Source organism: Aptenodytes patagonicus, chromosome 15, assembly GCF_965638725.1.
Source record: "Aptenodytes patagonicus chromosome 15, bAptPat1.pri.cur, whole genome shotgun sequence".
Taxonomy (NCBI): domain Eukaryota; kingdom Metazoa; phylum Chordata; class Aves; order Sphenisciformes; family Spheniscidae; genus Aptenodytes; species Aptenodytes patagonicus.
This window is the reverse complement of record NC_134963.1, coordinates 3,692,676-3,718,026: the sequence shown is the minus strand read 5'-3', so window position 1 is coordinate 3,718,026 and position 25,351 is coordinate 3,692,676. Positions and strand designations below refer to the sequence as shown.

Below are 25,351 nucleotides of genomic sequence, written 5' to 3'. Positions count from 1 at the left end.
TGTATAGTGTGTCCATATATATATAGCTGCAGAAGATCTCTCTCTTCTACCAAAAACGGATGAGATATTTACTTGCAATTGGTCTAATTTAGCATTAGATGCCAGACAAATACCGCATATAATTTCGTTAACAATATCTGTATGGAAGAGTAGTCACATTGATGACTTTGCCATGACATGACAATATACATCTGCAAAGCAAACAGATACTGCGAATATGCACCGTGCTTGGGGGCTTGGCGGGGGGAGCTGCTAGCCAGTATAATTACTAACTTTGCCTACAGACACTAATACAGAAAAGAAACATGGCACCACCAAACCTGTATTTATTTTACTGGAAACCTTAAAAGTGACTGGAAAACGACATCAGATTAAACATCAATAGGAGGGAGGATGGAATAATCTAGCAAGAGTTTAATCCCTTTACCTAGTGCTCATGCACGATCCTAACACATTTTATTATTCTAAGCAGCATCTAGAAGAAAAGATCCAGTGAAGGGCATCGTCAAATTGCAGCAGAATAATAAAGTTTGTCTGCCTCCAATAAGAGTTACTGCTGCATTACTGCTAACTAAAAACAGGATTCTCCCACACACACCCCCCTACAAATCTTCAGCCCTCCCACCCTCATTTGGCCTGTAAAGCATTTAACAGAAATAGCTATTTTTAGAAAGGGCGAAATCTCAGCATACCTTCAAATCAAGTGCTTCCGATGTTCAGCAAGATCATTGCCGAGAGAGAACTGCAGTCTACTGTGTCAAATTACAACCTTGTAGAGAAAGGCGGCAGCGTCGGCAGCAGCAGCATTGGTGTGTTTGCACTGCTAGTATTCAGGCTAGAAATGATTCATTAGTTGTCTGCAGGGAGGCAGGGTGAAAAAGAGAGAGCAAGCATCATCGGCCATGCAGCAGTTGCCAGAGCCTATGAAACAGCAGTGCTCGCACACACATACGCACACAAAGATGGCTTTCCCTATTTGCCAGTTTCTCTTTCACATAGTATTAACCCCGACACAGCAGCAGGGAGCACGGACAGGAGCTGACAAGCAGCAAGTGGGATCGCAGCAGGGGTGTGTTTCAGTGAGGGGGGGCAGGGGGGGAGGCGGGTGTTGGGAGATTTTATTTTACCTCCAAGTAATGCTATCACAGGATCTTCTCAGTAGGTCATCTGTGGCCTACTGGCACGAACCAATGAACTGTAAATGTGAGCTGCAATTTTTTTTTCACTCCCAAGCCTGCCCAATGGAAGGCTTAGAAACTCAAATGCAGAAGGGTATTAAGACAGATTACCTGGAGCATCCTAACCATGTCTTTCCTCTTCTCAAGAAAACTGTATATGATATATTCACACAAAACTTCTAAGTATGCAACGACCATCTCCCCAGCAACTAGAGGGAGACACTGTAAGGGCATACAGGGAAAGATTTTAAATAAATCGTTTGTTAAAAATCTAACTTTAATCTTTTTTCCCCCCCTTTTTTTTTCTTTTTTCTTTTTTTCCCCCCAGCAGAGATGATCTGACTCACAGAATCTGACCACTTTGGGAGTGCATTCACTATAATGTAACTGAATTCTCAAGGCTGATGAAGGTTAAATTACCAAGAAAACATATGAAGTTATGTCAAGTGGAACTTCTGTATTTTCCTTTCAGTATTAAACAGGGGAAGGAAATACTGCACTCTCCGGGCACTATTTTATTGATTTCTGTTAAAGTACCTGCAGAAATACATCTCTTCATTTAATAATGTCTCCCCTTTATCCCCAAAATTAAGCGTCCCTGCAATTGAAACAGGCTATATTAACTTACAGTTCCTTTTCAAATATCAGTCTTCCCCCCCGAGTTTTACTAACAGGCATAATGAGGAAGAGGAGGAGAATTTTCAGGAAAGTTTGGCATTAACAAAAGGAGCCAGATTTCCCCCAAAGCCTAATACTTCTTTATGAAGTTGAAATGCATGTACATGGAGAGTACTCTGATCTCCAGGAACTGTCAGCATCAGATGCTTCACTGGAAGGTATTAAGAGCCATGGAAGAGGGACTCGTCAGATGATCTCTTTCTCAAGTTTTATCTTATCTGGATTTCCAGTCCATGATAAATTTGAACCTTGAACCATGATGTTTACTAACCAGCTAAGGAATCCTTCCAAAATGGCATCGCCTATATTTCTGGATATTCCAGTTCCCAAGCATCAATCTATTTGAGTGCCTTATTAAGATCGTTACCCCCAAAGCTTCTGCAACATTGAGTACCACCACTCTCACTTGGATGAAAAGCATTTCTCTTCAGAGGTTTAGAATTAAAGTATGGTGCAGAGTATCACAGTGTGATCTTCAAAGTAGCTGACTGCTTCTGAAAAATCTGTCCCTCATTATACGAATGAAACAGCTAAAAATCTGATCCTGGGTTCTGTGATATTAGAGGGAAGGAAAAAAAAAAAAAAGAGGAAAAGGGTTATAGATAATGTGTGCTTTCTTCCCTGAAGGTCTACCTTGGCACATTCTAGAAAGACTACAGTTTTTTGAATGGAAAGTTCAACATCTAAAAATAAGGTATCCAAAACCACTCTTTTGTGCAAATCTCAGCCCCAAATGACCTTCCCTGAGATTACTCACGACTGTAGCGGGAACAACAAAACTCTGGTATTTTCAGAGAGAAAAGCTGTTCCTAGTCAGGATCATATGTTCCTTCCCAAATTAGATTACGGCTTTGATCATCAGGCGAGTGCACGCTTACTTTTATAACCAGTTTGTGGCATAATTTTTTTTTTTTTTTTTTTTTTTTTAAGTCTGATTTTTGCAAGTTAGGTTTTTTTTTCCCCTGGTTGAGCTACATATAAGCTTCAAATCCAAACGTTCCTTCTGACTATGACTATATCAGCACTTACGATACTGTGCTTCAGCAACAAATACAGATCTGCAGCATATGACACAAAGTGATACCAGAAGATTCCAGGTGACACATTTTGGAAATCTATCTTGTCTAGGCTGGAGACTAGATGTACATATCTATTGCTTTATGTGCATTTGTACAAACAAAACAAAAATTTGCTAAGCTAACTTGATACTTGAAAATAAGTCAGATCACTGTAAAATGGCATTATTAGTGCGTTACACTGAACCAAACCGATCTCCTCATTCCTTTTCAATAGATGGATTTAAAACATGTATATCTCTATATGGGTATGTGTGGGTATATATATGTATAAAATATGTAAACTATAATAATTTTTCTGGAAATCTTGTTTTAAAAATATGAAAAGTTATATGAATAAATTAAATTAAGCCACTGTGAAAATAAAATAGCAACTAATTTTTTAAACTATCAGCACAGATTTACTGCTATGAAGATTTTAAAACATATTCTTTATCTCAAGTAACTGTTTAGAAACTCGAGTCATCAAAACTTGACATATTCATCTTTTTATGCCACGACAGATGAGAACTCACATTCTACTGGAACTGTAAGATGTTAGGACATTGTTAACGTAAACAGTTTCTTATTAATTCAGTAATTTATATGGCCAAATATCAGCATCAAGTATGATATAGCTTGACAGTAATTTTTGCCTGTTCAGGGCTGGATGCAGCGATGCTAATGATGGGCTGCTGGTAACTAGGAATGCATATATAACAGTGCTGCCTAGAAAAGAAAGGGAATTGCAGTTCTGTATGCCAGACCAAGAAATCCCCCCAGAATAAGAATCCCAATATAACGATCCTACCTTCTGATAGCCAGTTTTCTTTAGAAAAAGAGATAAAACATAAGACATCTTTCCGTATACAATAGGGCTCTATGAAATGCCATTTTAACTATGTAACCTTTCACAGGCCATAATGAATATCACATTCTTTCCAGTCTTTCGGAATTACATGAAACAATTATTTAAAATACATCCTAAAAGACAAATCTTCCTCTTAGTACACTTAGTACGAAAAATAAATCTTGCAGTGTGTTGTTTCAATAAAACAAGCCAAAATGATGATAAACCCGTCCCTTCCTAATTCTACCTTGTACAGTGAGGTAGACTGAAAAAAGAATAAAGGAGCTCACCTTGCTAGCTGCCAAAACACACACAGGGCCTCCTGTGGAGATGAAGGACAGCTGTCTCTGAAGCCACAACACCTCTTTCTGAGATTGTTTCAGTAACTCCTCCATGTCGCCTGGCTTCTGCCCCATCAGCCCTTCCTGCATGACAGGAAATGTTCAATTTCTTTTTCTCAAATATATGGTGATAGTAACATATGATTTGTCGTAGCTGAATTTCTAACTAAACAAGAACATCTGCTATAGCCATGTATCTACATTTATGCATGTGACTTTTTGTGCTTAATTTCATAATCCTGTGCAACCTAAAAAGCAAGATGTCTTTTCATAGCACCAGCAGCACAACATCTACACTTCGAGTACCCTAACACTTCATGCTTACTAAACTTCCTCTGGCTATTAATCAAGCCAGGTTAGGTTGAGGCAGAAAACAACATGGGCAATTCCAACCTTTGGGAACTGGAAGAAGTTCCTGTTACATGATATGTTGCTGTAACAAAGGGCTCAGATGCTGCTGGTAGGGCACAAAATTAGTAGAAGACAATGCTGAGAAGAGTTTGATGCTAGTAACTAAAAAGTATAGGAATGCCACTCAGTAATCCAAAGTACAAGTTTATAGCCTTAGTGAAAGTCTTAACTTGAAGTGTGAATTCAGACCCAAACTCTCTTCTAGATGTGATAATTTACAAAAATTTTAATATCAATAAGCTATCTGTTTGGATGTGAACTGAGCAGAAAAACATGGGTTTTTCTACTTGGTTTTAACACCTCTATCAATAAACTATTTTCACTGTAACTGTTTACCAGTACAGTTGGATATTAAGAACAGAACTGGATTTTTACCTACCCTCAGGCATCCTAGCTGATTTTTGAGTTCTTCGCACTCCACTTGCAGAAGTTTGATCTCCAGATCTTTTATACTTTTGGATTGTCTGTTTATATTTTGCAGATGCTGGGCCTTAACGTTGACAAAGTGCATTTTCTGCTTTAGAGGAAGTGTTCTGGTAATTGTTTTTGTGATGACAGCGGTGTTGCTGGATGACAACATCAATGAAGTTGAAGGGCTGACATCCTGGTAAAGAGAACATACATTTTTCATGTCATTTTTGCTAAAGCTGTGTCTGAGGGAAAGAGTATAATTCAAATTCTTTCAAAAGTCATACCGTAAGTGCATTATTTGAAAATTTTCTTCTTCAGGTCTTTCATTCAAACAGTAAGTGAGCAAGAGACAATCTCACTTGATCAATCACCAGTAAAGAGATAGGGATAACACAAAGAAATGAAAAGCAGACAATGTCATTTAATATATTTGTTTTTCTTCATTCAGTGGATGCCAGCCAGCCATGATCCCTCTGACTATATAGATATCGATGTGTTTACCACTTGATGGCAACATAGTGCTGCTGCTCAGCCACTACTTCTGGTCCTTCACTCAGCATTGTATCACACAGCTAATTAAGAAGTTATCCTTACTGCCGAACATGCACCTCACTTGGAAGCTGTGCTCCAGCTACCTCTGAGATGCCGTATTCCAAAAGGCATGTTTGACCACGCTGCAAACCTTTCACTGGGAATCAGCTGTTAGGCAGTCAAACTTACTGTAGGAGAGTGGTGGAAGAAACTGAAGCTCCCTTCTGAGACTAGGCAGCTCACAGCTTTCTATGTATGTCCCAAGCCTTCTTGTTTTACACCCAGTAATTACCTTACTCCTTGACTTGTCCCAATGGGCTCTCTTGTGCAGTAAGATAGTATACCACTTCAGCAACAGTGTGAGAACCTAGCCCAGTGACACAGGTTGATTTGGCAAGATAATACTCAGCATCATGTAATAAATTTAGTTTTGATTAGGAGGGTCCAACTGTACTGTTTAAAGCAAACAGATATTAGGTGCTTCAGTGTAAGAGCCTCACAGTCCTCCAGACATTCGCAGAAGTTCTGCGGCTGAATACACAGCCATTTTGCTAAAACAAAAGGCATTCCTAGAAGTCAGCATGATTGTAACAGAAATTTCCCTTCACTGAATCTATTTCTTCTGGCTTTTTTTAACCAAAATAGTCTCGATATCTCTATGTACGGAAAATGCACAAAAAGTATTATTCTGTGCAGGAAATTAAGCTGTTCGGTACCCCCAGCAGCTATCCAGATCTCATTTTTTGCAACATTTAGCCACCTTTCTCAAAATCCATTATCACTGAGTAAAACCTTTCAAAAAACATAGTGTCCTCTATGTTAATTCTATGCACTCAACAATTAATATACAAAGGCAGACCCATTTAAAGCTCTTTCATTTTACAATTAACCTCAAACTAAGTCAGGAGACAAAAAAGCTAGCTTCTCATGACATGCTTGCAATACCACTTCCAGCTTGGTATTGCCACTTACAACCAGTACGTCATTTGAACAAGTTACTAATTTTTCAACACAGTCTATGCGTAAGACTGGCTTGGTGTAGCTTTTAATACAGAAATAATAACTTGCCCCAATTTGAGTCATATTCAGCTAAGAATATAAATGTGGTTGAAAACTGACATTATAATTTAAGATTGTGTAGGATTTTACTTATAGCAGAGTTGAATATTCTTTTGGTTATCACTTTGCTTAAATTTTGTTCTTATATTTCACACCTAATTTTAGAGAGGACAACTGAATTCTCAGTTCATTATTCTGTGGTATGCAATCCCCAAAGCCCTTATGCAAGTTTTGCCTGTTTTTCTCTCCCCCCCCGCCCCAGTTTGGGCTAGAGAAACAAACACACTCAATGTCGTATTTCTCAAACCCACATTTTGATAAAGGCCCAGACACTGATCACAGGTGAAAAAAGAAAATGAAACTTTCAACTGATCTGAACTACTGTTTCATAGTAAGGAGCTCCCTTTCTCTCAAGTGTTTGCTCAGCCACCCCACGCACATGGCTTCTCCTCAGTGTTGCAGCTCAGTGAAGCTCACCCAAAACCCCAGCCCTGCCCACTCCCTCAAGGGGACCAGGAGAGACCCTCCAAGGGCATAGCTGGGGCATCACTGCATGTTGGTGTGATGAAGAGGTTTAGAAGCCTGAGTAATCAAAATCATTAATGTAAACATTACAAGCCATATTTTACATGTAAAATGGCAAACACTAATATTCAAATAATTTTTAAAAAATAGGATTCTCTTAATTTTGACGTAGTAACCATTGGAAACCTCTAAGATGAGGTCTGTCTGAGGTAGTATTACCAAAGAACAGCTGTATCTACTAACATTATTGTACCATCTATCTTCTATCTTTCCTTTTTTTTTAATTGGAAGTGTGAAAAATAAGAGAGAGAGGTGTGAAGTCTGGATTTCAGGTCACTTAATGTGAACCTTGTAAACATAACTTTGCCAGACACACATCACTAATACAAACATACCCAAACTTGGTGAATACTCACGAAAAAATTGAATATTAATTTTTAATATTATTTACATTTGTAATATACTGAACAAAAATCCATGAACTTTGGATTAGTTCAGCAGGACCAAAATTTCATCAGAGATTAATTTTAAAGTATGTCCCAACAGCTCTTGTACTTCAGGAAATGGAAGACTAATGTTTACAGAAGCAGTGGGACACCATATTTAAGAAAAGAAAAAAAAGGAAAAGATAATTTCTCAAATATTAAACAACCTGAAAGATATGTTATATGTATTTCATAAAAATGTAAATATATCACCAAGCGAGTCATATCAGCAGTTACTCATATTTTAACAGCAACCTGAAATATTACTACAGCTGTCAAATTACATATTTTAAGCTGGATTGTTCAAACACTTACATTAATTCTTTCTACTGTGTGACATCACATATAGTGTGACGTGTTTACCTTGGCTGGCTGCCAGATGCCCACCCAGCCACTCTTTCGCTCTCCCTCTTCAACAGGTTGGGGGGAGAAAATAAGATGAGACAGCTTGGGTTGAGATAAGACAGGGAAATCACTTACCATGTACCATCACAGGCAAAACAGACTCGACTTGGGGAAAATTAATTTAATTTATTGCCAATTAAAATAGGTTTGGGTAGCGAGAAACAAAGACAAAAATTAAAACAACACCTTCTCCCCTCGCCTTTCCCAGGCTCAACTTCAAACCTTCATTCCCAACTGCTCTACCTTCCCCTTCAGGAAAAATCTGCTCTGGCGTGGGCCGCAGCGTGGATATCTGCTCCCCCATGGTCTCCCCATCATGGCTGCAGGGGACTCCCTGCCCCGGCGCCTGCAGCACCTCCACCTCCTCCCCCTGCCCTGACCTGGGTGCTCGCAGGGCTGTTTCTCACGCTTTTTTCCTCACTCCGTGCAGGTTTTGCCCTTTCTTCAATGTGCTTTCCCAGAGGCCCCACCAGCCGCGCTGAGGGGCTCAGCTGTGCCCTGCGGTGGGGCTGTAGGAACCGGCTGGAACCGGCTGTGTCCGGCGCGGGGCAGCCCCGGCCTCTCCTCACAGAGGCCCCTGCAGCCCCTGCCACCAGCGCCTGGGCACGGGCACCCGGTACGTGCATTTAAAATATAGTCCAACAGTCTAATCATCAGAGGATAACCTCTGCTGAAGTGGTCAGCATTCTTCATCTCCTGTATCAAAGTAGATCCCCGGCACAGCCACCAGTCTCTCAGGGTGAGGGAGGCAGTACATAACATAAACGAGATACAGCTGTGTAAACTGGGTCAGCTTGAACTGACTTTTCATTTTTAAAGCCAAAAAGGCTCCAAATTTTGAATGATGAAGACTTTACTGCCCCAAACTGGAATACTGGCAGATTCTTACAAATAGATCCTGACACTGACCTCGAACGAGTGAAGCAGGTGTTCCTCTCCAGCGAATGCAGTTTCCATGCTCTGAAACAATTAATTTTGTCATGAATGAAAAGAGCTAGAAAAACTGAATCAATCTGTGGTGTGTTATATCTGCTAAATCTGCACATGAATATTTAACAGGCAAGTTTCTTCTATTAAGCATTAAACTGTTGAGTAAATGATACAGTAAAAAGTCTGAGAGTTGCCAAACACTTAAGTGTTTATTGATTTTTTTTAAAGCAATTTTTATTGCGTTTGTATCTACTTGAAGGGAGAAGCATTGAAAGCTCGGGAGAGCAAATCCATTAGTGAAGAGAAAAGATGAACCAGAGCAAACATCAGATAAAGTTCCCTATCGCTAATGCACCCCAATGTCATTGGAAAGGCAGTTCCTCTGCAGATAAACAGGGTGCTCTGTCTTGATCACAAGGGTATCCTCAGGTTATCCCCACCGCTGCCTTTTTCTATGCCAGTCTCAGACTCAGTGCTTTTTGGAAAGGTGTTGATCCCCCTCTTTCACAAGCCTCGTGTGCAAACTAGTATGCTGGAATCATGACAAAAGGAATTTAACATCAGCGTGTAATTTTTTTATTGGGGGATTACTTCAAATTGACTGATATTTTAAATTGGGTATCTTACAGTGAAAGCAGTAAATAACTGCTTTCATAGCAGTTATCATAGTGGTGTAGTCCTGTAACAGGTTAACATTCATAGCATAACTCCTAAAACTGCAAAGAGTTAAGGAGTTTGTGCTGGACCATAAAACCAAAATATACATACGTCCTCAAGTTGCACCAGGGGAGGTTTAGATTGGGTATTAGGAAAACTTTCTTCACGGAAAGGGTTGTCAAGCATTGGAACAGGCTGCCCAGGGAAACGGTTGAGTCCCCATTCCTGGAGGTATTTAAAAGACGTGTAGATGTGGCGCTTAGGGCCATGGTTTAGTGGTGGACTTGGTAGTGCTGGGTTAACGGTTGGACTCGATGATCTTAAAGGTTTTTTCCAACCTAAACGATTCTATGATTCTATATCAGGGAAGCAAAATGTGAGATAAATCTTAGTGCATCAGGTGCCGGGGAGGGTGCAGACAGGCGTTTCACCCGACATGTAGTCACTTCTGATTCGTGTCAATGCCGTGACAACTGTTTCAACAATCGGCAGTAAAGCCACTGGAAGATTTTAGAGCGTGTAAGACTCACCTTGCTCTTCTTACCAGTTATTGAGCTACTTTTCTGTTTGCTTCTGCCCTCAGATCTGCAGTGTGGGGGCTTTTCAGATGTTTGTTTTGCTTTCTTGTTGCCCTTCTTGGACTGTGGAAAAAAATTCATCAATAGCTCATTAAAATATATTACAACACATCTAAAATGTCTCGGTGGTTCTGTGGGTCTTAAATAAATTTGTTCTTGCATGGTAAAGCACAAGTTTCAAAGTATAGACTTGAAGCTCAAGAGGGCTAATAGAACAAATTAGATGTGGCATTCAGTCAACACCAGAGGACGTATCATCTCTGTGGCAGAGCCCAGTTACTAGTCCCGTGTCTGGGCAGCGTTTAGCATGGTGTAAATTGTGCTAATGCTACGGAATGGGAGACTAGATACCACTGCAATCCAAATAAGTAATATTATTAGGAGCAATTTGTTCATTGCATGGCATTTTGTCTCTTTGTCAATCTCAGGAAGAATCTCGTATTGGCTTTGTGTGGAAGATGGGTAAAACAGCAGGGATGTAAGTAGCATGTAGTTAAACAGTAAATGGCACTGCTTCATCAGATTACTCAGTCAAAAGAGGGCACTTTATGCTACATCCCTGGAATTAAGTGGGATAAAGAAGCGCGAAAAGAGGGACCTTTGTTCCTTCTGCTGTTACCCAATACAGGATGACAGGGTACAGAATAAATACGCAGTATTATTTTAAGCGTGCTAGAGATTTTAGCATTGATTCCTTTTTTAAATTTCAAGGTATTGCTGAAATCACATCAGCTTTACAGTATGCTACATTCAATGTAGGACAGTCTTGTCTCCTAGAACTTCCAAACCTAAATAAACAACATAAAGCACCTAGGGAATTGGCCTCATACCATATTGCTCAGTTCAAGGTAGCTCGGTACTCTTTCTTTTAGGAAGGTTGATCCCTCTTTCCTCTGTTCATGTATGTTTAAGGGAAATTTCATAATGGAGTTTCCTGTTGTCCCTCTCTCTGCATGCTGTCTATAAGCACTGGCAAAGCAGCTGGGTTTTTTTTACTTTACATAACATTTAATCTTGGATAACCAAGACCGCGCCCAGAGGGTAAACAAAGTGACTGAGATCTCTGTTTTTCCAAACACCACTATGCTTATTTTCATCCTTTCTCTGCTGATGGTGAGTCTCTATTTGGCCAGCATGACATGGCTTTTGTACTATTTGAGGTACAGATTTCATGTTTGAGGAAAGTTGAACCTTGCAATACCAAGCAGGAAGATGCATTCGGAAAAGGAAGTTTAGAGTCTATTCTTTTCTCTAATCAGCCCTCAAAATTATCTAATTAGCCACCAGCAGAAAATGGTAGGAGGAAAAAGCAGCAAAACAAACCAAATAGAAAGAAAAAGTGAATTCATTCTAATAAAGCAGATAGCTGCTTGGAATTGAAAAGAAACCTTTTATGTAGCTGTTCTGCAGTCACTGTCTGTGAACCAAAGGTGGTCATTAGAACTGCTCGTACTACAAACACAAACCATCTGTCACTGTTTGAGCTGTGATGATTTCTGCTATAGGCCAGGATGCTTGGGAGGAATCCAGAAGTCTTTTCTGAAAAATTAAAACACTGTCCCCTCCCCTACATTCTCTGAATTTTTCCTGTTTTCATCTGATGTTCCACTGGTGGGAACCCACCACATCTAAAGAAGACGCTGAAACTGGAGGGGTAGCAAATATACACCACAAATGCAAATATACTCGAGAGGGAAGAGCACCGGGGGCTATATGCAGAGAAACTTACTACATGTGAAATAATCATCCAAAGTGTTCTGATGTGAATTAGACATTAAAAAAAAAAAAAAAAGGTAATTGCTGGACCCTGAGTAAGATCATCTGTATAATCCCGGCTGGTACAGCAGACAAGTATGAATACCTTTTCTTTAGTTCACCACTGTACCTGGATAATAAAACCAGATTAAAATAGAAATAAAACTGAATGAGCTCTTGGCTGGAACCTGAGCTGGCCGCAGGTGTAGATGAAATCAGCAGAGCTCGTTGCGACTGCTGATGATGGTGAGGGCAGAAGGGAGCTATAGCCAATGCTAACAGGAGCAATCTTCACAGGAGCAACAGTTGGCACTGACGCCATAGACTACCACCCCTAGGAAAAACAAAAGTGAAGGCTTGCTCAAAGGGACCTTCTATTTCCTGGGCTTGCTCACACCTTCTTTTTCCCTTTCTGTTCCTATAGCCTGTCTCACCTTCCAAGAGTAGAGGAAGAAAACCATTCTCCCTTCCGAGCTCTCATTTCCAAACCAGTAAAGTTTGTGAAACCTCACTGCCTCCTCCTAAAGCTGTCAGCTTTCTCTCAAACTGCAATAAAATCATTCATTTTAATAAAAGCGTTACATACATGTTCATGTTTTTCTTTAACCACTATTTTACAGCAATTCAGTTCAGATTTTGTTTTTCTTCTATAAGTTACTATATTGTGTTGTGGCACTACGTATATCAGTATGTAAGCACAGAACTTTCAAGGTTGTAACAGATGGTAATGAAACAGTTCCCCTTTAATCACAGAAAACATATTTTAATGTAGTTAAAATTATTTTAGATTTACTTTCCTAGTACTAAATGATAGGGAAGTCAACGAGGGCACTTACTTATATTTGTCTAAGGTAAAAAGAATGCTCAATGGAAAAACAAGAAAAGCATCTCAGCCTACAAGTCTATGAGTCATTCTGCGTAGCACATGCTTGCCTATAGCTTAGCAACGAACAAACTTAGGTGAGTGTCCTGGTTTCGGGTGGGACAGAGTTAATTTTCGTCCTAGTAGCTGGTACAGTGCTTGTTTTGGATTTAGCATGAGAATAATGTTGATAACACGCCGATGTTTTAGTTGTTGCTGAGCAGTGCTTATACTAAGTCAAGGACTTTTCAGCTTCCCACGCTCTGCCAGTGAGGAGGTGCACAAGAAGCTGGGAGGGGGCACAGCCAGGACAGCTGACCCAAACTGGCCAAAGGGACATTCCATACCATGGGACGTCATGCTCAGTATATGAACTGGGGGGAGTTGGCCCGGGGGCGGTGGCGGCTGCTCGGGGACTGGCTGGGCATCGGTCGGTGGGTGGTGAGCAATTGCATCACTTGTTTTTCCTGGGTTTTGTTCCTCTCGCTCTGCTGTTGTTTTCCTTTTCATTCCGATATAATTATTATTATTTCAAGTATTAAACTGTTTTTATCTCAACCCACCAGTTTTCTTACTTCTGCTCTTCCGATTCTCTCCCCCATCCCAGGGGGGGGCAGGGGGAGTGAGCGGCTGGGTGGGGCTTGGTTGCCAACTGGGGTTGAACCACAGCAATGAGGAAAAAATGTAGAAAGCAAATATATCATCTAAAACCAACTCTGGTATATGGATATGGGATCCAGTTGGATTACAGGGAAACATAGAGACTTTGCCTTTATTTTCTTCAAACTCACTTGAAGTTTACAGTAATTTCTGTTATTTCTAGGGATGGAAAAAAAAAATACGAGCTGTAATTAAAAATACATTTCAACACTTGCTGCATTTTATCATCCTGTGATTTTATCTGTTTTCTTTCTAAGACTGATTTGTTCCATGGTTTTATTTGCCTCATATTGGAAGGAAAGTCAGACCCAAAAATACACTAGGGGAAACTGTATAAATGGGAACTCTGACAAAAGCCTTGTAAATACCTTCAGAGTCAAGTGAGCACAAGTGTGCCCAGCTGTCATGATTTGGGTCTGAGCAGAACATCAGAGCTTTTCTCCCAGCTTGTCCTGGCAGACAGAGAGGGTGACTCTCCGGGGTGGATCAAGCCTTCAGGCACAGGGCAAGCTTACTGTAACCTAAAATTAGCCTCCTAAATTCATACGTAGGCGATCAACTATCCAGCTTCATTTCAGAACTATCCAACTTCATTTCAGAAACGCTGGTCACACACTATTCTGCTAAGCACTTTGAAAGCCTTTTGTAGAAACGTGCTATAGTTCTTATAATGGTTCTGAACCTAATTTTAGGTGATTTTTTTTTTAAATCTTGTCATCAGTAACTATTGAGGAACTGTGTAAATATGTGGTGAGAAATAGCTTTATATTGTAGGAGTAGACTAAATGTACTCTTTTACACATGCAAATTAATTTATTTAAAAATAAATGTACCACTTGGTACGCAGCTTAGGAAGCAGAGACTTTTTTATGTGGCGAACATGAAAAGGAGCTATAATTATTTAAACAATGAATGCCTAAAAATGTACGCATCAGGGACAATAACATCAGTTCACCACGAATGGTGATATCGCACGTGGGTAACATAGTTGAAGACAGACCAGGCAATCATTTTGTATAAACCATTATGATGATGCCTTGTGGCAAATCCAGGAGACTACTGGGTTTAGATGTAGTTTAGACTGGGTTTAGACTGGACGACTAGTTTAGACAAACTAAACTACAATTCTTAATGTGAATTATTTGTTGTTGGGATAAAAATATTTCCTCAACAGAAGGGCAAGAAATAGGGACAGATTGAAAGAGCAGCTATGGCCTTCTGGGACTATGAGCTTGGTTTTCAAAAACTGGATCTACAACTCGCTTCAGACTTACCAGGGCACCAAAATTTACCTGCTATCAAAAGTTTCACAAGCTCTAGAGCAACTCTTCTTCGATAGAATTGGCATCATGATTACAGCCACAGCATAACCAAAATACTCCATCTTTGTAGCCAACGGAGGTATGTAAATGTTACGACCTTATAGCTCACAAAGAAGCTGCATTCTGGTTGTGCTTATCATCCACGTACTTTCTGCTTAAAAAACCATCTCCACTTTCTAAGCTGTCTACCAAATAGTAAGATTTTTCTTTTTTAATTAATTATGTTGCATATAAGATGCATATCCTACAATATAAATCTCTTTATTAGCAAGGCTTTACATAATTCCTCTATAACTATTAATGGCAAGATTTAAAAATATGCTTATTTTAAACAATTGCTTATAACCCCACCCCTCAAAAAAAACCCCAGGCAAGTTTTCAGACAAATTCTGGCATGTCCTGGATTGGAAATGGTTACTCACCACTTTGTCTTCCTCTTGTTCTTTAGTCAAGGGCTTATCCACTTTTGAAAATGATTTATTTGCCTTGGGGGAATCCAGTACAGAATAGCCATGATCCAGAATGCGACTGATAGCCTTCTTCTGTAATAGAGGGAAAAGTGGCTTGAGAGCATTTAAACTCTCTAGAGAGAGGCCTAAATTGGCTTACAGGACTTCTGACTTTTAATAAAGTCGGACAGCACCATTTCACTAGTTATAGCTTCAAGGTAATAGACATATTACTTGGATATTTCTTCTCTCCTTTCTATATGCCTTTGTTTCCTCCTTCCCTTCCAAAACATTCTTGGCCTGTCTTGCATCTTTAATTCAAGCTTTGGAGATGCTGGGTGGGTATTCTGACACGCCTGTAAAGGAAACTGCCTTTCCCTTTCTCCTCCCAGGGCTTTTCAAAAGACAACCAAGATATTTAGTCTCAGGAGAAATAAGCATGGCTCAAAGTTTCCCGTTTCCTCTTAGGAGTTTTATTGCAGATGAGCAGCCAAAGTGCTTTTGAACCTTGGAAGCTAGTACTTTTAGTAAGACAGCCTCCCAAATGTTTGGTAGGTCTCGTGAGACAACAGGTCAAGCTCCGTAAAAGCAGCGGCACTGTGCCTTTCCTTTTGGAGAGCAGCTTCCTGTCAGCACTCAGAGATGCGCCACCCATTGGGAACAGTGTTTTTATATCCAGCAACAATATATTGTTCTTACTTTGCTATTTATAAACAGCTGAGTGTACCGTCCGTACAGCAAGGCAGTGTGTGCCAGCTAAAGGCATAGTCACAGATAATCCGAGTGAAGCTTACGGTTTCAGCAGAGTTTTAGAAAGGGAGTAATTTTCCTCCCATCCGGAATTGGAACAGAGGTAAGCAACATTTTCTTAGGCCAGCAATCTAAAAGATTCATATCAGGTGAAACAAAATGCTGTGCATCAACACCTAGCAACACGTTCTGGGGTTTTCTTCAATCATATTTAAAAATCACAGGTAAATTTCTACTGAAAACATACACTTGATGTTTCAAACCGTTTCAGAATGGGGTAGTCTGATGGCTGCAAGTTTTACCCTCAAAAGGAGATGGTGCTTTCCACCTGCCTTTCTGTTTTGTTCTGAACTGCAGGCACAGTGACCCAATTTGAGATGAAAAAGCCTAGAACAGATTTCAGGAGAAATCTCTGTACAGACAGAGCATCACGTTTCTCCTTGATTAAGAAAGAGCTCAAGGGTGAAAAGAGTACAATGTGCAGCTCCCGATCAGTTGGGATGCATTTATATGCTAGGAAGCTAGTATCTGGCTTTCACTGCAGTGAATTCATAGACTGCTTAGTTTCAACAGCATTTTGCAAAAGACTATTTAAAAATCCATCAAAAAGCGATTAAAAGGAAAGCGTATCTGCAAGCTACATGCAAAATATATAATACCCATTGAGTTTTGAAATTCAGTGTTCTTTTACTGTGGAAACTTATCCAAAAATAAAATGGAAAGTGCACGGGAAAATTGAAAGTTGAAAAAGAAGAACGAAACAAGGTCTCTTTCCAGGGAAAAAAAATGGCTATACATTCCAGGAATTCAGCACAGAATCAATGATTCCGTTCCAAAAGAAAAATCACTTCTCTTATCTAAAATCACACGTCAGGCACCAAGCCACTGAGCCATGTATATCCAGTTATGACCCTTATATTTAAGTAACAGCTAAAACCCACATTAAGAGAAGTTATTCTTGCAACATTTGTACAGAGGAATTCAATCTAAGCTTCCTGCCTCAGGTGACGAGAGAAAGCAATCAGAAGCGTGACTGCTCCTCCCGAGCGCCACACAGAGCTGTCTATCTGATGTAGCCTGGGTTGTCCAGCCGGGACTGAAAAGCTGGTGTCTACAGGATACAAATTAAAAGATTCATCCTGAAGATGCAAGTTCGCTAATGCCTGTACTGCTTGTTTAACGATGGTGTGAATACCCTTACTGGCATTCATCTGCAGCCTGTGCTGCTTGTATTACACACTTCAGAAGAGCAAACGATGTGCTTCCTGTGGCTAGCAGGAGCAAAATGTTTTGGGGGAATTAGCAGATTTAAATTAGAATTCTGCTTACTGGCACAACAGATTAATGCATGAATTATTCATCTGAGGAATCACAGGTTTAAGTCTACTTCGCATGTAGGCGTGGACCAAGTACCTTGGAAGCTAACAGGAGTATCGCTGTGCATTTCAGTAAGAGAGGCTGTAGAAGTCCTTCCTTCAGCAGACAAGAAGTCCAGCAGAGAAACTAGACTGAAGCAGCTCATTTGTATTTGTATATTCACGGGTATTTCAGAAGCTCACTTAGCCGTCTCTTTATTCATAATTACGTGTAGTCTTCCCCACTATTTAAACACATTGGTTTTAGATTTTATTTCATAGCAACCATGTGAAACCCAAGACTATATTGCTTAATAAGCCTTTTGAACTTCTAAGTTCTACCATATTCTAGAATGGTCCTGTGCTATATATTTTAAATATACTCCAGTAAAATTAAAATATACTCCTCCTCATGCTGTCTACTTGCCTCAAAGGAACAGAAGGTAGGTAGGAGATCAGCCGCCCTTCGCAGCATCTCTTGAAGTCAGCGGAAAGATTCCTATAGGAGTTGATTTGATTCTAAATAACCGGCCAGCCATAGTGGAACAGAAACTCCAAGCCTTCAGACCGTCTCCGAGATTAAGGTTTTTTGTATCGATTTCTAATCATCAAGGACTACATCATCAGCCATTGTCACCTGGAGTAGCATCACTGCAGTCAGTGAAGCAATGCTTCTTTGGTGTACCAAATGAAGATCTAGCCTGTGACAGAAGACGCATCTCCTCAGGGACTATATACTATTTAGGCATTGCTGATGATGTGCTTCAGTAGAATTGTCTGTTTTAGCAGCGAGTTCACAGATGCGTATGAAAATACTGGTGAAATTTGTATTAGCTACTAAAAAGCTAACGATGCTCTGAATTTCTTATACACAAATGAGTAAGGCTCTTTTAAAAAAAGAAACTTACATTTGAAACAAAATTATCATGACTCCCAAAATGAAAATGAACTGCGAGTCATACTGCACCTCCAATAATATAAATACTAACAGAAACATTACTAATGCGTATATGTTAATACCATAGTAGTGCTCCTATAAAGCCGTAACAGCCTTTAATAGGCTCAGCTTTATTTCACCCATAATTTATTTTGTTCCACATCACATTGAAGAAGCCTGAACCTAAAAGCCTCCTAACTCCAGCCGAAGTGAGCAGGTGATTCTCACGTGAGAAATGATACCCAGAATGAGGGCCCACCTCTGTGCCTTAGGCAGCTGTGATGTTTTTCTAAACAACAATGTGCAAAGTGAACATAAAGGAAATTGTATGGCAATACCCTGAATTATTGAAAGGCTAGCTGTGCAGAACAAACATAATTAAAGGGTCTCATTATCTTCTAAATAATCATTGTAAATAATGCTTTAGATAATTACTTCATTAGTTCTCAAAACACTGCCTTTTATTCTCCTCTGAGATTCCATCCACTAACTCTACTCTGAATAAATTGCCAAAAGGGAAAATCAAAAGCAGAGCAAGCATGTGAGCTGGAAATGCAACGTGTACTTATTGTATAAACTCATTGAAAACCAGGATGTTTCAAAATGGTTTTTGCAAATTTTCAGAAGGTTAAAAGCAGTTTGGTTTTTTTTAACGTATATATTTTTTTCTTCAGATTGCTTTTTGATGCAGTTAGATGCATTTGCTAGCAGCTATATTTATCCATTTAAAGATGGCTGACAGCAGTGCGGGTAGAACCAAGATTAGTCTGTATCATGGATGACTGTCCTTTTTAACTAAACATACATATTGCCATTTTTCTTCACTACAAATACAATGAGGTAGATTCAATAATAGAAGAGACTATGCCTCTCAAAGCAACAGCCTGAACAAAAGGAAAGCTGAAGACCAAGAGAAGAAATGGGCAGAAAATTTAAGACCTGCAATTAGGTGGCTCAGTAGCTAAGGAAGTCTGCATTTGGAAAAGCGAGTATCTTTTTTCAACAGCAATCTGCGAGTACTGCCAGGAATCAAAGCAGTGGCATGAAAAAGTGGCAAATATTTTCCTGGTCAGGTCCCAAACAATCTGTAGCACTGCAGAAGGCTGATACTAACGAGCCATGGTATTTTAAAAGGCCTTTGCCAAAAGTCCATTAAAGAAATTAAGTGGCAAGAGGAAAATGGTAGGTCTGCAGAGCAAGTTAGCAGTCATCCAATCCTTTAGACAGAAAAGGCACAGCGGACAAATCAGCAACCTTTGAAACTGAGAAAAGAGAATTAAAATTTTCACAAAGGTGCTTAATGAAATTTTGAAAAGGGAGATCAGCAGCAACCACAAAGACTAGAGAGAACTGAGACCCGTCTTGCAGAGATGCGTACTTTTTTTTGTCTTTTTTTTTTTTTAATTAACTTGTGCTGGTGTTAGAAGAAAGCAGCAAGTTTGAGGGCACTTAAGTTCCTCTTCAAAGGGGCAACCTGGAGATACTGAAGTTATATAAGTTAATGGACATTATATAGACATTACTTGAGGCTAGAAAGCTAACATTAAGTAAATACGCGTGACCAAATTGATGATATGTGCCCTGGTGCAATGCTGGGGTGTATAAAGATTGAAGTGGTATGCATTAAATAGAGTGTATTGCTGCAAAATTCAGAAGGCTATCCTAAAGATGTTGGTAGGCATAAATCAATCACCACCAAAAAGACTAGGAAAAAATGCATCCCAGAAGTTGGTTTCCAAACCCTAGAGTAATTGGTGATTTTGGGTTTTTTTTCTTTTTTTTTTTTTTTTTGGGGGGGGGGGGAGTGTCTCAGTGAATAGGATAGGGGAAAGGGATCTTACTTCTTTCTCCAGTCTTTCAGTCACTGTCAGAAGCTGAGTACTGCTAGTTAGGCTACGCGGAAAAAAAAAACCCAACTCAAATCCAATGAAGCATTCTTCTACTCTGCCCACTTTTTCGGCGATGTCAGCGTTTACAAGCAGTTTCCACACGGTGGCGAATTCCGGGTTGAACAGTATCCCCGCAAGAGGCCGTCGCCACGGGAGGCTCGTAAACGTTGACTTGTTTTCCTGCCATTTCCAGTCCTCTTTCTTTCCCGCTTTATTACACTATCGACCACCTAATAAGAGACTGTGGTACTCCTGGAGTGAGTGCGCAAGACATCAGTGCTGTGAACTTGGTAGTCTTTGTTAAACCATATTCTAATGATTATGGTTTAAAATTAAAAATACAATGCTATTTCAGGTAGAACAAGAGGATTTGACTGCCAACTCCCCGTTGGCTTCCTTGTTTGTGAAGTAAAACTGCTTCAACCAAAGTTGTCTGCCTGCAGATGCATCTTCGTGTGGTACCTTCAGCTGTCAGCACGTCACAGCTTGACCTGTAACACACCAGGACAATTGGCCTCTTTTTTCCACCCCTTGTGTTTAGGTTATCACAAAACTCGAATGCTTCAGTCTGAGAGCTTGAGCTTCGCTTCGATTTGCAGCGACAATAAACTAAATTTCTAAGCAAGCGAGGCTACCACTCTAATAAAGATGCATGTATAACAGACTGATGCTGAATGCAAATTGTTTTGAATTTTTACTCACCTGTGTGCAAACCGGTCCTTTCTTTTGAACAGAAGCAACCCAATTCGTTTCCATGCCAATAGGAGGCATTAGCCCATGACAAAACGAGCTAAGGAGAATTAACCTTATCCAGTATATATGGATTTAAACCTTGAAAGTGTTTCCTTGCATCCCGCACCTAGGTAGACGACTCAATCGCCTCATTTTTTGAAGATCTGACCTAGGTAGTTCACATTAGTAAACTAAATTAAAAACAAACAAACAAACAAACCAACCATCAATGCTGACTAATATTGCCTTCATTGGTTTGTACCTGTTTCTTGTTGATCTTTCCCATGCATTTTTTAGTGACTAAACTTTTCATTCAGAATTAATAAAAAAAACCCCAAACAACTCTTGTACAAAGGTTTGGGGGTTTTTTGTGTTTGTGGGGGTTTTGTTTTGGTTTGGTTTGTAAATAAAATGACTATCATAGCAAGGTCATGTCTTGCTTCAGCAGATTTCAAAGGTCCTACAATATTTGCTGTAAATGTAGAAGATACAGGGCTTTCTCCTCAGGTTTCAACCCCTCTCCCTCACAACTTCCAGTTCTTCTCACCGACGCAGATCTGCAGGATCTGTCAGCTGACCACTGCCCCACATGGCTGCAGCAGGGGTGTTTCCGTGAGGTACCTGTGCCGCTGCCTGCGGCGCTTTAGGAGAAAAGGTAGTTGGAAAAATAAGATGCAACAGTAGGCATCAACCCAAGCAGGCCTGCTGTAGTACCCAACATAGCTTCAAGAGCACCATTCTCCAAACTACTCCCCTACTCATCCAGAGTTTACCCTTTAACATAAAGCTCCCAGATAAGTCAGAGCAACGAGGCAAGAGACCTGCCTCTGTCAAGGCAGCTGTTGGGAATGAGATTTTTTTTTTTCCCAAGCTTAAAGTTGCTTTTGCAGAGGGTACTGTATTGCTCACACTAAATACAGTCCAGGTATCAGATCTTTTCCCTAGACTCGGGTCCAGATTGCTAGCTGTGCTCAAATCAGAAATCCCAGGGAACGGCCTGGAAGAATAAAACTGGAATTAATTGTGTTTTCTGAGAGCATTTCTATCCAGCTGAAATTTACAGCATTAAATATACAAGGTTGTGAGCGAGCTCTAAATGAAATGGTTTTGTCTACCCCATTGCCAGCATTCAAAGGATTTGTTTTCCACTTTCCCCGATATAAAACCTAGCGATAAATTAAAAACAAAACAGGGTTTAGTCATACTTTTAAAGGGTAGCACCTTTCATGACCAGCCGCCTGCTGTTTTGGAACAGCGGCCGAACACAAGTCAACCTGCCAAGTCAGTCGATCTTCCAGCCAATGCACAGCATCTACGTTGTGGCCAAATTCCTGGAGGTGCGTGTGAAGAGCACTACTGGAAAACCCCCGTGAAAAGCTCTGCAGAGAGAAATGCTGATTAAGATGATTAAACCAATCGCATAGAATTGTTCAGAAGAGGAACCATGAAGCGAAATAGCATTCTTCCAGACCACCGAATGAACCGGACTAATAGTAAAGGCTTTTGTCACTTCTGAATGCATCATTGATGGAGGATTACAACTAATGAGCGAAAAACCTCCCTCCCGCATCCCTGTGTTCCCACAGGATGGGCATCTCTTACTCCCAGGGTACTTCAGCTGCTGGAGCGCGAGGCTGCAATGGCAGTTGCTCTTCTTCTGTGGGAATCCTTTGTCACTTTTAACGAGGGACCAAATTTACACCTCATTTACAGCAGTGGATGTAACTCATGACTGCAGAGGGGTGTACATGGTCCAAAGTTTTAAGATCAAAAGAACAAAATGTGCAGAAAATTGAAGTGTCAATACTCGTTCTTTCAGTTCAGCTTTCTTCCCTGAATCATTCCCCACATCTATAAAGTGCAAGCAATGTTTTCCACAATAGTGTTGTGAATTTCTGTAGAGCACTTTGAGATTTTAAAGCTGTCTTCACCAATTTGGACACTTAACCATGCTCTAGATAAGAACTAGGCAATCCAACACTGCCAGATAGCTCCGAAAAAAAAAATCACAGCTGTAGCAGAGTTACTCACAGATCTTACAAAATCTTACAGGTAATTTTCCTTCCTCTGGGTAAAATAATCTCAAAATACAGACACCTCTTACAAATAAAAAGTTCATGAAGTTTTACTGTCTAGGAAGGTGGCAAAACAGAAATCTCATTTAAAACTTTCAACAATAACAGTAAACACATAGCATGAACTTTTAAAAGGTTCCTAGGAGTATTTCTTTTAGCACTCTTTCATGCACACCCCAAAGGCAAAGACAGGCTTGTAAGCTGGGACGGCCACCCGAGTACAAACGCTGTGCTCTGCCACACAGAGCCTGTGGGATCTTGGACACGTCATTTCTGTGACTCGGACGAACTAGGACTTAATCTTCCAATTCTACAGATCAGCAGAACAGCTCTGCAATAGCTCTGGTGAGCGTTTGATTCTGCAGTGACCCACAGATGGGAGCCAAGGAAAGCCTTGAACAGGCTTTCAAATAGCTGCAATTCCTTCACTTCCACTTAGCGGCATCTGACTGGGCGAAGACGTATTTCGGGTAGCACGAAACTACTCACAGTGAAGGAGCCACTGTCTGGTTATCTGTTGTGAAATATCATAGCCAGTCACCCCCGCCCCATGTCTAAAGCTCATCTGTTTTACACTTAGTCTAGAGTATGCCCTTCAAAATAACCATTTACATCCTCCAGTTAACAGAAATTTGTTCCACAAACAGGCCAAGAAATTCTTCTCAAGGCCAGATTCTCTTCTTAAGAAGTTTTAGACTAGCAAAATGTTATTTTGTTTGATGGACTTCCTATAGAAAAAACAATTCAATTAATCTAGAGAATATTAAAGAGATACTGTTCTACTATACGAAGTATCAGGACAGAAGTAGCTTAGTTGTTTTTTTTTTTTTAAATAAATTCATGCCTACATTTAAAAGATTCAGTTAATCAAAATCAAAGGTGTTTCATTCTGTGATGTAGAACAGTATGAGAATCTGGTCTGATCTCACCCATGACACTGCTTTGAGTAATCCTCTGATTCTATGATATATAGATGTTCACCGTAAGCTCATGTCACAACTCGGGAAAGGAGGAAGCTTAAAAAAGAGCCAAAGATTTCTTTACAAGCAGCTGTCAATTTTATTATACACACATTCATTCTTGTATGCCTTCTCATCTATAACCCTCCACATCTCACTTCAGAAATTTGAGATATAATTCCCTTATCAGACTGACCCAATGTTAGAAACGCTGATGAAGATTATACGATGGCAGACTCAAAAAGCAAAAACCTTGTAACTACAGAAAGTTAACAGTTCTGTGCAACACTACCAACTAACCTCGTCAAATAGGTATTGAAGTTGCCTCTCCATTTTCTGTAAGATTACATAAAAGGACTGTAAAGTGAGCTGTTTATGTATAAACGGCACCTCTGCCGAGTCCGTATTCATTCGGACATATTCTCGAAGCCGAGCTGCGCTCTCTGTTAATGTTGACAGTAACTGGCACGGGCTGACCCAACAGTCTCACGTTCTCTCTAAAGTATGGATATAGGAAATGTAATTTTGTATGCAAAATAATTCTTGTTTTCTTCCCGACCCACAAAGTCTGCTATATGTTGTTAGCTATTTGTATCATAACTTAGCCATTTTCTAAGCACTATTTACTCTTGAACATAAAAATCCTCCTTTGCCCCTATTTGCAGTAAAATGGATTCTGATGCAGCCAGTAAAAGCAATCATTCTTTACAATACATAAACGTGATTATTTTGTAATTACTTACCATTTCTACGTATTTCCCTTCGTAAAAACCTTTATTCCGGAAGTACTTTCGCTCTTCAGAACCTAGTTACAAGTGCTTACAAAATGCTCTTTTTATTCCAAAACGCCGATTCGAAGCGCTTCACGACCGGCAGAGAGACTTGGCACGTTTGACAGAGGTAGCTAGAAGAGCCTGCAAATGGCACGACGTAGCTGAGCAGCCCATTACTGTACGTGACAGAAAAGACTGAGCGGATTCACAGGTGCAGAGGCTGACCCACTGACTGCAGCCTGAGGAAGAATGCCATGGTTATTTTCAGAAGTTGCATGCAAGCCACATGAACGCATCAAATCAAATTTAACATTAGGTAACCTAAGTCATTAACCCCCCCCATTCTCTCCTCAAAAAACCCCAAACATTCCACAGCCAAACTGTTCTCTCAGAACTACACTAAGCTCAACTGTCCAAAAAGGTTTTTTTTAAAATATCATCATTTTTATACAGAAAAACATCCTTCCTCACAGGCAGCAGTTCCCCCATTTCCCATTGTCTTTTAAATTTTATTTATCAGGCTTGTATTCATCAAAACTCACATAGTGCTATGCTAAACAAATCCTGCGCCGCCTAGAAATGTCTGTTCTGTGTTTTACACGACAGAGCAAAGAAGCAGAATAAAGACAGATTAATTTCTGGAAGAACTTCAGTTCATTCTATTGAATTCACTGATGTTCAGATTTGGTGCTTCTCCCACAGGTGGCACGGCACCGCTGTGAGCAGCGGCAGAGCCACC

The 25,351-nt window shown here is 40.1% G+C and overlaps 1 protein-coding gene across 1 annotated transcript in view; it reads right to left on the bottom strand.

Annotated features, from left to right (window-relative positions):
- The window catches only part of RIMBP2 (RIMS binding protein 2), a 176,313-nt gene extending 151,396 nt beyond the window's left edge, over window positions 1-24,917 (bottom strand). The window contains 9 exon segments of the mRNA XM_076353292.1: window positions 4,052-4,186; window positions 4,893-5,117; window positions 8,839-8,889; window positions 10,047-10,157; window positions 14,454-14,463; window positions 14,654-14,715; window positions 14,717-14,755; window positions 15,116-15,235; window positions 24,583-24,917. Of these exon segments, the coding sequence (XP_076209407.1) occupies window positions 4,052-4,186; window positions 4,893-5,117; window positions 8,839-8,889; window positions 10,047-10,157; window positions 14,454-14,463; window positions 14,654-14,715; window positions 14,717-14,755; window positions 15,116-15,235; window positions 24,583-24,585 (756 nt within the window). The 5' untranslated portion in view covers window positions 24,586-24,917.
- Window positions 24,918-25,351: the final 434 nt, after the last annotated feature.